The 14,189-nt window shown below is 45.3% G+C and overlaps 1 protein-coding gene across 6 annotated transcripts; it reads right to left on the bottom strand.

Moving 5' to 3' along the window:
* Positions 1 to 3,015: 3,015 nt before the first annotated feature.
* On the bottom strand, positions 3,016 to 13,662 carry arpp21 (cAMP-regulated phosphoprotein, 21). Of its 6 annotated transcripts, none has more exons than XM_030064490.1 (20): positions 13,566 to 13,662; positions 8,585 to 8,765; positions 8,256 to 8,417; positions 8,110 to 8,148; positions 7,866 to 7,943; positions 7,654 to 7,762; positions 7,343 to 7,481; positions 6,856 to 6,993; positions 6,663 to 6,762; positions 6,474 to 6,569; positions 6,340 to 6,377; positions 6,177 to 6,233; positions 5,687 to 5,877; positions 5,381 to 5,527; positions 5,180 to 5,292; positions 4,957 to 5,031; positions 4,701 to 4,868; positions 4,428 to 4,530; positions 3,749 to 3,852; positions 3,016 to 3,596 (listed from the first exon to the last, which is right to left on the bottom strand). In XM_030064490.1, the coding sequence occupies exons 3-20, from the start codon at positions 8,415 to 8,417 to the stop codon at positions 3,438 to 3,440; spliced, it is 2,016 nt and encodes a 671-aa protein (XP_029920350.1). In that variant the 5' UTR covers positions 8,585 to 8,765; positions 13,566 to 13,662; the 3' UTR covers positions 3,016 to 3,437. The 6 variants fall into 6 exon arrangements, with proteins under 6 accessions (XP_029920350.1, XP_029920354.1, XP_029920355.1 ...); XM_030064494.1 differs by having other exon boundaries at positions 4,701 to 4,865; XM_030064495.1 differs by having other exon boundaries at positions 5,693 to 5,877.
* Between the last annotated feature and the right edge of the window lie 527 nt (positions 13,663 to 14,189).

Raw genomic sequence — 14,189 nt, 5'->3', positions numbered from 1 at the left:
ACACATACACACATACATATACTTACCTACACACAGACACACACACACACACACACACACACACACACACACACACACACTCATGCACAAAGTACATTCTTACATGCTTACACACACACACACACCACTAATTACACTTACCTCCTTTGACAAGATAGTGAGACCCCCTGCTCGGGGAGCTGTGAGTGTTGCTATGGAGATGGGTGGGCATTGATATGGAAAGGGGTGGGGGGGTGGGGTGTAGCCTGGGAAGGGGAAGACAGGGGGATTGGGGGGGAAGTGTGTGTGTGTGTGGGGGGGCAGTATGAGATGGTTGATTGTTGCTGGGGCGCGGCTGGTGTGTAAACCTGTGGAAGGCTGTCTGACCTTTCACCCCCGACCCCCACAGCCAAAGGTAGCACACACCAACCAAAGCAGGATGTGCCGGGTGCGTCTGCTGCGACAGAGAGACAGAAGGTGTGTGCATGCGTGTGACTGAGCTGCAGTGTAACCCCAACTCTGCCCGTGTGCGCGGATGTCCCAAAGACATGAATGTGAAAACAGAGCGGTTGACTCTTTCCCTGAACTCGGTTAACTTCTCTGAGCTGTTCTGTGGACATGTGAATGATTGTACACGTCATATGTGTGTGTGTGTGCATGTGTGTGTGTGTTGGTGTGAATGAGCTCGTGTGTCTTTTCCCCCTCCCCCTGTAAGCAGTGTGCCCGTGCCCAGACAACTGATTACATTCTGGTTTGGCAAGGGCGGCCATTTTGTGTCTATGCTAGAGCAGAACAAAGATGGCAGCTCCCGCCACCCTTGACCCCCTTACCTTTCAACAACAGGAGAGCTGGCCTGGCTGCATGCTTATTTTAGTTCTTCATCTTATTCCTTCAGTTGTGGTTATATTTAACCTTCTTAGCTAACTTATACCGTTTTTATTTCTCTTTAACCCAAAATATTTAAGTACCTGTGAACTTTGCCTTTTAGTTAGGTTTTAGTGTGTGCATATGTGTGTGTGCGTGTGTGTGTGTGTGTGTGTGTGTGTGTGTGCGTGTGTGTGCGTGTAAACAAACCAGAACTGTGAGATTCCCATGGCCCTCAGTGAACACACCCCCTATGTGAACCAGTGTAAACCCGGAGTGCAGGAGTGGTGGAGAGCAGGGGATTCAAGCAGAACCGACCTGGAGCTCTCCACCTGCTCGAAGCAGAACAGCGCCAAGGAGAACCGTGCTCACCTGCAGAGCTTTTCTTGAAAATCAGACTTTGGGTGGGGCAACATGGAGAGGCGTGTGTGTGCTTGTGTGTGTATGTGTGCCAGTGGGACGGGATGGGGGGGGGTGGGGGTGGGGGTTACCTTACCACGGTGACATGTTAGAGTGTTAGACTTACTTGAATGAACATGAGAAATGTTACTAAAGTAGATTCTACTGTAAAGCAGATAGCGCTCTCTCCTCCTGACCTCTACTTCCTGTATTTCTGTGTTTTAACGCTTTGTCTCTATGCCAATGGACTCACTCATCTCACTATGGCTGTACATGTGCCTTTTATTAAAGATCATGGAAACTGCACCGCCGCCTGTGTGGCTGAATGTCTCAAACCAGAAAGGACAAGATAGCGCCAGGCAGTTTGGTGAGGCGCTTGGTACACATAAATTATGCATTCAGCACCGCAGTTATGAAACAAAATTAATTTTAGTACTGTGTATGTTTGTGTGGATGATGGATAAGTTTGATTAAATTTGATGCAGACAATATGAATTTTATCCTATGAGTTTCATTCCAAAATAAATTATCTATCTGAAAAATGTCACACAAACGAAATGTGACACTATAATTATTGCTAGCAATAAAACTCCATTATTTGAGTTAAGCAACACCCAATAATATTGAATTTTTAGCAGATGACCTTAACAGAATTGTAGCATTTTAGATCATACAGTGATGCATATATTTGACAAACTGAAGCAGTTTTCCTTGACATGGAGAAGTGGTATTTTATAAAGAGCAATATATTGGAAAATTCGTCTAAATCAGTGGTTTTTAAAGGGGGGTCCTGGAGGGGCTAGCAGGAGGTCCTCAGCAAATTGGGAAATGCTTTCACTATAATTACCTACAAAGTCATACAAAACAAATATGGGTGATTATTTTAAGGTGATCTTTTAACCTCACCGCTTTGTATGTAGTTGTCAATGTTCAAGTGTGAACAATTTAATGCTAAACACAAGCCAAACTATCTTCTCCTAACAGGGTCCCTAGGGCAAAGTCACCTCCAATGGGGGTTTGCATGTTAATTAAAGACAACTTGGAGGTCCAGAACATAAACGTAAAAGTTTCAAAACCCCTGGCCTAGATGTTCATGAGTATGTCTGAGTAATGTAATGAGCTCAAGTGAGCAGCAGGTGGCGCCAAAGTCTTGTGATGGGAATCCTCTGGTGGCTTAATGGAATAGTTAAAAAAAAAAAAATGCTCCGTTTATATACGTTTATATAATTCATGACAATGAGCTGCCTGTATGACACAATAATTTTTTTTATGTATGTAAAAAGCTGCTTGCCTCCTCAGTTAAATGTAGGCCTATGCATAAGTATTTCCTTTCTGTAGGCAGGTGTGTACCAGTGCTGCTTAATGATCCATTCACATTAGGAATGTAAAATCTTTCTGAACAGTGCAACACTCATATTCTCTGACTGATTCTCTGAAACTAAATGACCATATAACTCAATCGGGTCCATGCAAAATCTTGCACTCACAGGTTATACATTTAAGCATGTAGTAACGTACAAAAACATATTTCTCCTATTCATGTACCTTGTGGAAGCTTATCAGCTCAATTCTGTGCTTTCTCATGGGAATTGTGAGTCATGACTGTTGTTAGCTGTCTTCTCCAGTCTATGCTGAGAAAGCATATGCACAAATATTGCACTCAATTTCCTAGCGTATACATTTCCCTGTGCCTGCACCCGTGGCTCATTATCATCATCATCTTGTGGGAGAGAAACATTATTCTATTATGAGACACAATGAGAGGAGACTGTATAGAAATGTGACCATGTCAATGCAGTCACAGCACTTTATTCACTCGTTGCATTTCATTAAAACAGAATATATAATTTAATATCAATATAAAACTCCATTTGTGTATATAAATTATGCATTCAGTACAGCAGCTCTGATATATACTATTTAGCTTTGGTACAGTGGTAGGCATATGTGAGTGGGTGTGTTGTGTGTGTGTGTGTGTGAGTGTATGCGTGCTCATGCTCCTCTATGTGTGTGTGTGTGTGTGTGTGTGTGTGTGTGTGAATAATGTAGGCAACATCAGCAGAAAGGGGAGTGAGTGAAGGAAGGTGCAGTGTGAAGAAAAAAGTGTGTTGTGCGTGTTAGTATGTGGGTGTGTACATGTGTTCACGTAGGGACAAAAATTGCATCAGGCATCCGTCAACATGACTGTGTATCTTTCAGTACTGTGCGCTCCAGGCCTGGGCACTGAGGTTGGTGCAGCTGGGAGGATGGCAGCCGCTGTGTTGCGACGGTGGGGGCACCATGTAGCAGTAGCCCACCTCCCCACCCACAGCAGTCATAATGTTACTCTGAGGATAGGAGACCGACACACCTCCCTGCAGAGAGAGAAAGTTAGAAAATGAAGTCTGCAGAGAAAGATGGCAGTGTGGAGTGAAGGTTTTTGCCATCAAAGCACTTTCTAAATGATTAAACTTTTCTTTTGGGGGTTAACTTGGTGTAATGAGACCTCGGGGTGCTCTGTGTTTACCTGGACCACGCCACACTGATGAGAGGACATCGGTGAGTAGGTTCCCATCACAGCTGTGCCTTGGCTGTGGGAAGACTGCTGCACCCCTGGGGCAGGGGGGAAACCTACCGCACATACACATAAAACACGATTATTAATACATTTCATCACTGCGTTATAGTCAGCTAAAGGTTAATAATCAAAAACTCATGAGAACAAATGTATTAGAGTGGTTTTAGAAGAGGTTTTGTTAGGTACGGCAGTTATACAATATTCTTGGAATAGAGAAGCAAATGGTCATGTCTTTATTTTCAATCAATAACAAAACAAAAATAGTAATTCAATGTTGGCCTTACTCCAAGCTACATACTTCTAGTATACTGAGTGTTGGTTTAGCACATTAATATTTGAGTGAACTGTTATGTGACCACAGATAACTAAAAGGCAATTTCAGGTATTTTACAATGACAATGTGTCTCGGCCAATCAGAACAAAGGACTACAGCTGTCCTTCTGTTGCACGGCTTCTTTCTCTGTTCCTCTCTCTGTTGAATAGAAGTAGCAGGAAAAGAGACCGGTTCACTGTGAGACCCTGAGACTACATCTCTGACAGTGTAACGGCCCCCTCTCCTGCTGCCACAGTCTCTCTCTCTCTCTCTCTCTGTCACGCACACATACACACACACAGTGACAGGAAGTACCTGTCGGTTGTGCTGCTTGGCTGTGGATGTGCTGGCTAGGTGAGAGAGGTCTGCATGCCTGTTGAGCTGAGGTAGGGCACTGGCTATAGTAATACACAGGCATCTGTAGGAAAATAACACAATATGGAATAACAACATTATCGTAAAAAAATCACTGCAGAACAAGTATTCAAGTGAGTAACGCAAAAATCAATAATAGTTAATGTATGACTATGACGCTGTGGCTTTATGGTCTTAGTTAGCTACATCGTGATGAACAGTAAAATTCCCTACCTGAGGTGAAGGCTGGCAGTAGCTGGGGGGGTTAGAAGCAGGGGGAGGGGGAGGGGGCGGAGCTGCATAGACATAGGTGTGACTGGGTGTGCAGAGGGGCGGGGCTTCCCCCTTCGACTGACAGCTCACTGTTACATGAGCAAACTGAGAGGATAGCTCGTCAACCTGCTGATGAGAGAAAAGAGGTCACCATAAACACACCGACGCACGTTTTGGACTATGTGGAGTAGCTGTCGAAACATACAGCGATACATACTGTAGAGTATGGCTGTGAGGGAGTGACTGGCAACACCTGTGGAGCTGCATAAGAGACAGACGAGTACTGAACCACCTGAGAGAGTGAGAGACAAATGGACAGAAAGATCGAGAGGAAGAGACATACACAGATAAACAGAGAGATGTAAATGCCGGTGTTTTGGTACAAATTCCCACGTGACACATACTGTACGTCAGACAATCTGTCTTTCATGTGTTGACACCTGTTGCTGTTGAGAGGCAGGGCCTGGCAGCTGGAACTGGCTCCTGATTGACTGCTGACTGTCAGGAGGGTTGTACACAGCCGGGGTTCCGTCAGGGTTCAGGAAAGGCTGACCTAAGAGGGCAAAGGTCAGTATAAGTAAGGCTAAGATCAGATGTCAGGACGTAAAAATGTGCATGTGTGTGTGGTGTGTGTTATGTACCAGTATGTGGGTTCACTAATATGCTTCCTGGCGGGATCCCGTTCTCCATGATGTAGGTAGAGTTCGCTGCAGGGACCGGCTCTTCGGGGATGGGAGGAGAGGAGGGGTGGGGGCATGTGGAAGATACTCTGAAAAGAGAGATGGAGCCTGAAAGAGAGAGAGAAGAGAACAATGGAGTAAAGATGAAAAGTTGAAAAAGTTTGTGTACATACAGACATACATACTATGTATAGTAACATAGACCTACTAAACACACTGTTAAAAATTTGCTAAATGTCATCAGTTGGTGTTTTAAAAAAGCCACACCTGTACCCCGTGTGTCCCAGCTATGATTAGCAGCTTGGCGGTGCTTGGGGACGGGACTTGTCCACTGGTAGGAAGAGTCTGAGTCGGTGCTGCTCCAAGGCCGGGGGTCGTTGCTGTAGCGACAGTCAGTCTCCGTGCTGCTCTGCCTGCTACTGCCGGTCCAGCTGGAGCCTGAGTTGTCACGACTCCCCCTGTGGGACACATGCAGAATTACCCTACAACGCTATTACAGCGGTGTGTTGGATCAAAGAGGCAAGTCATTTATGTGCATAGAGTACAAAAGGAGTGTGGGCCCCTGCTGCTATACATCACACTTCCCTTAACCATTAAGCAGGCCAAGGTTTCCATGAAAGAATAGTTTACCGATAAGAGGATACTCTAACATAACAAATGTGAGTCTTCTTGCTGCTTGAGTCCTGGTCTCCCACAAGGTCTGTGTGCAGTCAGGCTGACCAGATTAAGATAATAAATGACAGAGTCAGAGGCCTACCTGAAGAGCTGCCTTCTCTTCTGGGTCTCAGCATATGGGTTGTACTCCTCCACAGCCCTGCACACAGCACACACACACACACACACACATTAGAGTTGTAGTGTAAATGCTGTGATAAATTGAAAAGGCAGTGCGAAGAATACACACCACAGGGTAAGATTACCTGGTTTCTGCATGGACATTCTCCTGGCTGCACAGTGGCTGTAACAGAGCGGAAGAGAAATTAGTCATTCTCTGTCTGTGTCTTTCTGTCGTCCCTGTCTCTTGTATATCTGCCTTGTCTCACTCTCTGCTCACCTCCTGGTTGAAGATTCGGTCTCGCACTCTTTGGTACTCCTCCTCTCTCTCCTCCACTGACTTGCTCTGCTTCTCCCGTAAGGGATGCAGTTTGGACTGAAAGGGGGGAGAGGCAATATCACTTCACCTGACAGACAGTGAGGCAGGTATAAAGTCAGAAAGACATACAAATATGAGAGACAGACAGACCTGGTCGTCTGAGCTGTTGTCTCTTTTCAGAATAGCTTTCCACTGGTGGATCTCCTCTGTCCTCTCCTCATTCACCTCTTCTAGAAAACGATGCTCTGGTCTGAGGACAAGTGAAAATTATTTAACTCAACATTAAGCATTAATAGGTATCATTTCAGATATACATAAAACAAAACAAAAGAGGTGTGCTTACATGCGTGTGCTGCTGGTCCTGTTGATGATGACAGACTTGCCTGTCTGATCTACATTGTGCTCCATGCCGAAGTAGGCCGCCACCCGATGGACCAGCATACGATGGTAGGATGACATGTGGGGGAACTTCTTAAAGGGACTGAAAGACAGGAGAGAGAGAGAGAGAGAGAGAGAGAGAGAGAGAGAGAGAGAGAGAGAGAGAGAGAGAGAGAGAGAGAGAGAGAGAGAAAGACAGGTACAGATTGATGATACTTTTTGTACCCAGTGGCCCAAACACAGCCACATAAAAATAACTGGCTCAATTTATCAAACAGTACACTAAATATAGTATAGTTGCTGAAAAATACTCCAAACGTGAAGGCAGTACTTAGCCTTTAACAGCATTTAGAATGCATACTAGATTTGTCACCAGCATTTCAGCACCTTTCAACATCTTACACAAACATATAGACATGCTCTATCTATCTGTCTCTCTCTCCCTCACAGACCTATTGCTGGTGATGAAGTCAATCATGTCCTGCTCCAGTTTAAGCAGCATCATGCGGTCCCTGGGGTTGCTATTGAGGGTGTCGACGATAAACTGGTGCAGGTCTATGCCAGTGGAGTCTGTGTACTCCACACTGGATTCTGATCAACAGACAGGCAAGCAGACAAGAAGCATTAAAAGACAAGAAATACCACTGTAACATTGAAGACAGTTGGACACAGTTGGACTAGAGAATTTCTTAATCCCTTAATAAACAAGAATCCACTCTCTCTCTTTCTGAGACATCAATAACACACATACACACACACACACCTTTGGATACTGAATGTTTCTTTGGGTCTTTGCTCTTCTCCTGTTCTTGCTTACAGGATGTTATCTCACTGTCAAGGCAACTGGATGAGGTGTTTGCTTCTAGAGAAGTCTGAGAGGGAAAAAAAAGAAATAAGAAATGTAAGGACTGGTGTTTGAGTGTGATGACGATGATGATGAAGAGGAGGAGGAGGAGGAGGAGGTGCATGCATTACTTGACTGTCTTGGGCACTGTCTCCAGGTGGGGAGTATTCCTCACATATAGCCATACTGCGCACCAACTTCCCTTTGGGCTGAAACACACACACACACACACACACACACACACACACACACACACACACACACACACACACACACACACACACACACACACACAGAAATGCACACTCATAATGAATACCTGGTTGATATTTTAAAAAGAATGAATAATGTGAGGAGGAGTGTGTTTTAGCTTACCTTAACTTTCTTCTTTGGTTGCACCTGGTTACACTGTTTCTGTGAGTCAAGACACAATTTATTATAAATTGTCTCTGTGCGTGTTTGGGGGATGCAGAATTCTAACACTGCAGTTGCATTGGCCCGTTGCACACAGAGTAACTCACCTGCTGCTCCAGCTCTCTGTTTTCATGGTGACTCTCGTCCTCGTCCTGGTTGGTACAGGGGGACAGGCAGGCTGGAGGGGAGGGGCAGCTGATACCACCACAGTCTGTTCGAGCACAGGACTCTGGGAGGACTTCCATACTTCCTACAGCCACCTCAGTCATCTTTGACACACACAAAAACAAACAACACACAACATGAAGCTGTAAGGCTTTAGGTGTAGATTTGTGCACCTTTGAGTGTATTTGCAAAAATCTGTGTGTGTGTGTATGAGTATGTATCTGAGTGGAGGTTTTAAGTAGCTTTCTCTGTGTGTGTATGCAAACTGTACCTCTCTCTCTCTCTCTCTCTGGAAGTTGTTTACTGTTCGAAAGCCTCACAGGTGAATGATGAGGTCATATATCCCATGTTCCCACAGGGCAGCTAGAAACGCAATTATCCTCTCCGCTCGCCCTCTCCTTCTCTGTCGTTCCTCTCTCTGCAAGCCCTTTGCCGGTCGATGGAATAACAGCCTAAAGAGATCGAAAAACAGGGGGAAAGAGCTCTAGTGGCCATTGTACAACAAAAACACTGCCACAATATTATACACACACACAAGCACAGCTGCTGGAAATGGCATCAATTAGTTGTTAAGCTTGTGCGTGTGTGTGTGTGTGTGTGTGTGTGTGTGTGTGCGTGGGTGGGTGGGTGGTTGTGTGTCACTGGACCTCTGTCTGGGCATGCTGAAATGTCCCATTGACATTACAGCCAATTGCTACTTAAAGTATATTACTGTAAATGCGTCTGTGCGTCTGTAACCGTATCATATAGGTCTTGCCTGTGTACTTACAAGTGTGTAGCTCATGCGAGTGTATGTGTGGTGTGTGAGTCTGTGTGTGTTTATGTCCTCGAGCTTTTCTTAGACACAGCAGCTGTGGAGGGTATCATCCGATCCGCCAGCACTGATATTCCCAGAATGCCAAGCTGAGCCTCTGATCCCAGCGGTGAGAATTTTGTGGCGACTGAACACACGCATGCACGCACGCACGCACACACACACACAGAAAAGAGGAAGTGGCATTCCGCCCCATTCTACAAACGGGCAACTGGTATCAGTGGGGATACATTCCACTGTAACACCGAGCTCAAGGGGACACTTATTCCTGTAACACAGGGGACTGGAGCTGGCAACTGTGACTGTATGGAGGCTCAGAGGATGCTAACTCCCACAACACCGTTACTCAATACCAGTCGGCAGACTGAAGTTGTTTTAAAGAGGCTTGTGTCATGCCAGTCCAATGTTCACAGCTCAATTAAATGGAATACTTAAAGGGATGGTAAACAAAAATATGCAGTTTTCATTCAAATGGATTTTAATGTCATCACTGGGTGTAGAAAACACCACTTAACTGTGACAAAGTTGTTTCTCTGCAGAGAAAGACATGTTGGTAGATTTCTCCTGACTCAAACAATGGGTTTTGCTGGAGAGGGATTAAAAAGTTACCTCCAGTCCAATCAGAACATGACCTCAGTTTTTATTCCTCTCACCCATTTGATTGACTCTTCAGCAGCACCTGTTATCCTCTGCAAAGCTCACCAAACAGTAGTAACAGTAACTGTTAGCTTGTTCGCACAGGACTCCAAAGATTATGTTACCAATCTACTGTTATATCAAAAGAGGCAAGGACTAGCAAAGCTCTTCCATCTAATATGGAACTTTCACTAGCAATGGCATCAGCCATGAACGTCCTCATATTAAACTCTACTACAAGCCTCTCAAGTGGATGTTTTTAGCCTGTGAGCTCTACAGCAGTGCTAACTATGAAAACATTTGTTGACAAATTGTTGTAGTGCTATTAAGCACCGTAGCTATTTCAGTTCTAAAATGCAAAAAAATTTCACTTTACTGGACAGTTGGTTGCTCTTACCAGCGCGGAGACAATATTGTCACCGTACAAGGGGATCTAAAGCCCACCCAGCCCTGCTGGAATGTATTACTGTAGAAAATTCAGCCCCTTAAACTCAATTTTATTTCAGTTATTGAGTTTCAGCATCTCTCCAGTCTTAGTGAATAATGAAGACAGCACTCAAGAATAACACTACATAAGAAAATCCTCATTTTTAACTGGGTTTTCCATCCTTTTAACAGTAGTATTTTCCTCCAAAAAATGACAGCAGGGTAGAGAAGCCTGGTGGTGATGACCAGTTACACCATTTCAGTGACTGAGAGGGAATATTGTTCTCTAATATGTAGTGAAGATTCTCCATGTAGCAGATGTGACTCCGTTTATGACTGAAGAGATGAATTTTGCCTGACACTAAAGCTCAACCGGCTCTCCATTTTGGCTTGATGGTCTATTATACTCAATGGGAGAGGAAACAGTCGCAAGATAGGCGATTACTGTACAGGATGTAAGGGTGTCGTGATGATTTAAGGGAGTGTACTCAGGATCAAGCAACAGTGTCGGCAGGTCTCCACCCTGCTGAGGTGTCCTGGGGCAACACACTGAGTCCATTTCAGTTCGAGTGTTGCTGCACTGTAGCTGACCCTGACCTACCTCTGACCTCGCCAAGGAAGGGGCCGAGCAAAAAAGGATGTACCATTGGTGGCTCAACAGTATCAAACAAAATCTATGTATAAAGGAAGAGAAAGCATACTTGTATCACAGAGCAGGACACTAGTGCACCTCCAGCAATACCAGACAAACAGGAGCATGACAGAGAAAGACAGAGAGAAAAAAGGTGGGATGAAGCAGGCACTAGAGAGAAAACAAGAAGAATGGCAGGCCAGGGAGGGAGGGGATGAAGAAACAGTCCGCAGGGACTTATAAGGTGAAGCAGGGTGAGGGAAGGCGAGGGAGAGACACAAGTGAGGAAGTGGTGATAGAGAGGCTTGTGAGCACGCTCTGTCTCCAAGCCTTTCAGCAGACGGCGATGAAGAGGGGATTTGAGCGGAGCTACCAGTTTTGAGCTGAGCACTGCAGAAGCGGCCGCCCGCCCGGGGAGAAGGTGTGACACGATCATTAGCGCGTGACGGATGGCGGCGGGAGGCAGGGAGCGCCAGTACCCGCTACATCATCATCCATCTGCTGCTCTCCCCGAAGCCTCCAGCCTCAGAGCCACTTACTCACCAGGACACCTTTCTTCTCCAGCCAAAAGCTGCCTGGCTCATCTACACTGACACACAGGCAGGCCAGTGGGAAAATATCCAAAACCTGCTTTAGATGGCCATTGTCAGCTAAACTAAGTTATATAAAGACCCTATGTCTAAAACAGTCCTCCTGTTTGCGTGTAATTAGACTACTGATGAACCCACTGTTGAATACCATGGCTATAATTATCAGTCATTCTGATATCAGTGAGCACTGAGCTCTGTTACTGCTTCAAACATAATTGCACCGAATATGCTTAGGCTGATTACCTTGGCCTCTCTACATGTACACTTATTCAGTATAATTTTATCTCTGTAAGAGCATTCAGATGTAATTTCTTTTCACTTGTCTTATGTCTTTAGAAAACCCGCTAGACTTCACTGTCTGTGGTCACAGAAGCTGCTTCTTGTTATTTGTCTGTAAGGTCAGAGCTGAATTTAAAGAAAAAAAGGATGTCATGTATGCCTCAGTTTGGAGCTGATTACAAAACGATTTAGCAAGAGCTGAGCTGAAACTAAAACTGAGGGAGCAGCTGTGTCTTGGTGAGTTTAAAATGATTATTGAGGATCTTGGTGCAGTCTCAGTGAGGAGGTCAATGCTTTGTGTAACCAAAATCTATTTGGTTGTCGCTCCTGAGCCTGTAAGTCTGCTACTAGACTGCGTCTCTTTTCATCTTGACTGTACAGAGTATAGCTTATTTCATTTTTTTTACTTACCTAATTTGATTTCATTTTGCGTATATGCATTGTTGCATTGCATATTGTTTGCCTGCACCTATTCTGCTTTCTCTCAAGAGCCATCTCTATTTTATCTAGATGACACTACTTGGTTGAAAAAAAATAAATAAATAATGCTAAAGAAAATAAAATGACACTAATCACACTTCTTCAATTTAAGATGCACAAACAACAAGAACACCTGTGTGAAATTTGGGTTAACACATCCTTTTAGGCCATCACCTGGTTATCAGAATGCCTTGTGAGTGTGACAGCTGTCTGTTTTTGCAGCTGAATTCAGCTGAGGTCGATGGGTAGGGGTGGGGGAGCTCCCCTCAAACCAAGCGATGACGTTAAAGGGTTAGTTTGCTCAAAATTAAGACTTTTATGAGCCCTCTCCTCGAGCGCAAACGTGGTGGCATGTTCGCTTTGAGAATGTGGAAGGGGGAGGCTGCGGTAAGTGGGCTGAAACAAACACTTGACAACTTTGTGGCATCCGATTGACCCACATAATCAGGTCGGTTCTTAGGTAACGGTGTTGTGGTGCCCGGTGCTCGGTCCGAGCGGCGCGCTGGTCCCTGGCCGGGCTTCAGAGCCGTGTTGTCGGTGCGAGCTGAGCGAGTGTGTCGCATTACCGTGAGTGGGCCAAGCTGACACACCGGGCTATTTTTACATCGGCTGAGAGCCGACCTCCTGCTCCGGGACTTCACCCCCACTGTCAGCTGCATGTGGAGGTGGAGGGGAGAACACGCAGCGGGCAAGACTGAAAAACTTAATGTGAACTGAATATACTGAAGGCGAGAGAGAGAGAGAGAGAGAGAGAGAGAGAGAGAGAGAGAGAGAGAGAGAGAGAGAGAGAGAGAGCTTCCGTGCTCTTTCAACTGAGCATCTTACAATAGGAAAGGTAATGTTAGCTAACTAGTTGAAATCGATTTAAAACTCGCCTGCTCCGACACTACTGACACACACACATCAAACACCGGCGGAAAGCAATAGTGTTTAATGTTAGCATATAGTGTGAAAAAATAAAGAAAGCGACAATTTGCACCAAATAGTAACGTGGTTTACTTTTCATCCAAATAAACACGAGCAACAGCACAACATTTCTGCTAATTGCCTGCTACCGAACAGCATTTCTGGACCAAAAGCGGAATCTGAACGGTGCGCCGACGTTAACGGGAAGAGCTAACGTACCTTCATCTACCAAATCGGAGCAAAGTTTTATCCTAATGTTTCCAACAGTAACCCGGTCAGTGTTTAATTTACGTGTTATTTAAGTTGAATTTACACCACCTCTAACTTACAGTCCGAAGTGACGGTTACTATTACGGCCCCGGTAGGCAGAGGGAACAGTGATGGACAGAGACAAGCAGCGTCGATGTCAGCGAGTGAAATAACACGAAAAACTGTAGTCGAGGAAAAACAACCGACCGTGTTGTTGGTGAGACGGCGTCCGTTGTCTTACCTTGAGGTGATGATGATGATGATGGTTCTTCTTCCTCGGTGCCGTCGGGCTTCTGTTCTCCTCAGATTGTGTGCGGTCCGTTCCTCCTCCTCCGCCTTTTGCCTGTCTGTCTGTCAGAGAGGAGGGAGGGCCAACGGCTCTGGAACCCGGAGCCACGCGCCCACACACCGGAACGCTCGAGACCCGGCCCCCGCCCCGCCCACCGCTCGCGCACTCTCTCTCTCTCTCTCTCTCTCTCTCTCTCTCTCTCTCTCTCTCTCTCACACACACACACACACACACACACACACTTTCAATTTAATTCAAGTCGATTCAATTCTGCGAGCTTCATTGACATCAAAATTATGAAACAATATTGCTAAAGCTTACATAAAGCATCTAATAGTTATAATACAGTTGAAAACACGGGTAGACGTGCGGCTATATGTTACTTATAACTGGATAGCTAGTTAACTTATCTACGGGCTGTATGGGGTTAACATGTCTAACTCGCCGCTAGTTCCCTCAAATCAGTTATCTGCTGGCATGACTCACTGTTTGTCAGAAATAATTTGCCAAAAGATTGCCCAAAATGCCAATTTCCGAAAACCGCCATATAAACTCGATAGGCAGGCCTACACTCTT

This window comes from Myripristis murdjan, chromosome 11 (genome assembly GCF_902150065.1).
Source record: "Myripristis murdjan chromosome 11, fMyrMur1.1, whole genome shotgun sequence".
NCBI classification, from domain to species: domain Eukaryota; kingdom Metazoa; phylum Chordata; class Actinopteri; order Holocentriformes; family Holocentridae; genus Myripristis; species Myripristis murdjan.
The sequence above is the reverse complement of the archived record's forward strand: the minus strand, read 5'-3'. Positions and strand labels throughout refer to the sequence as shown.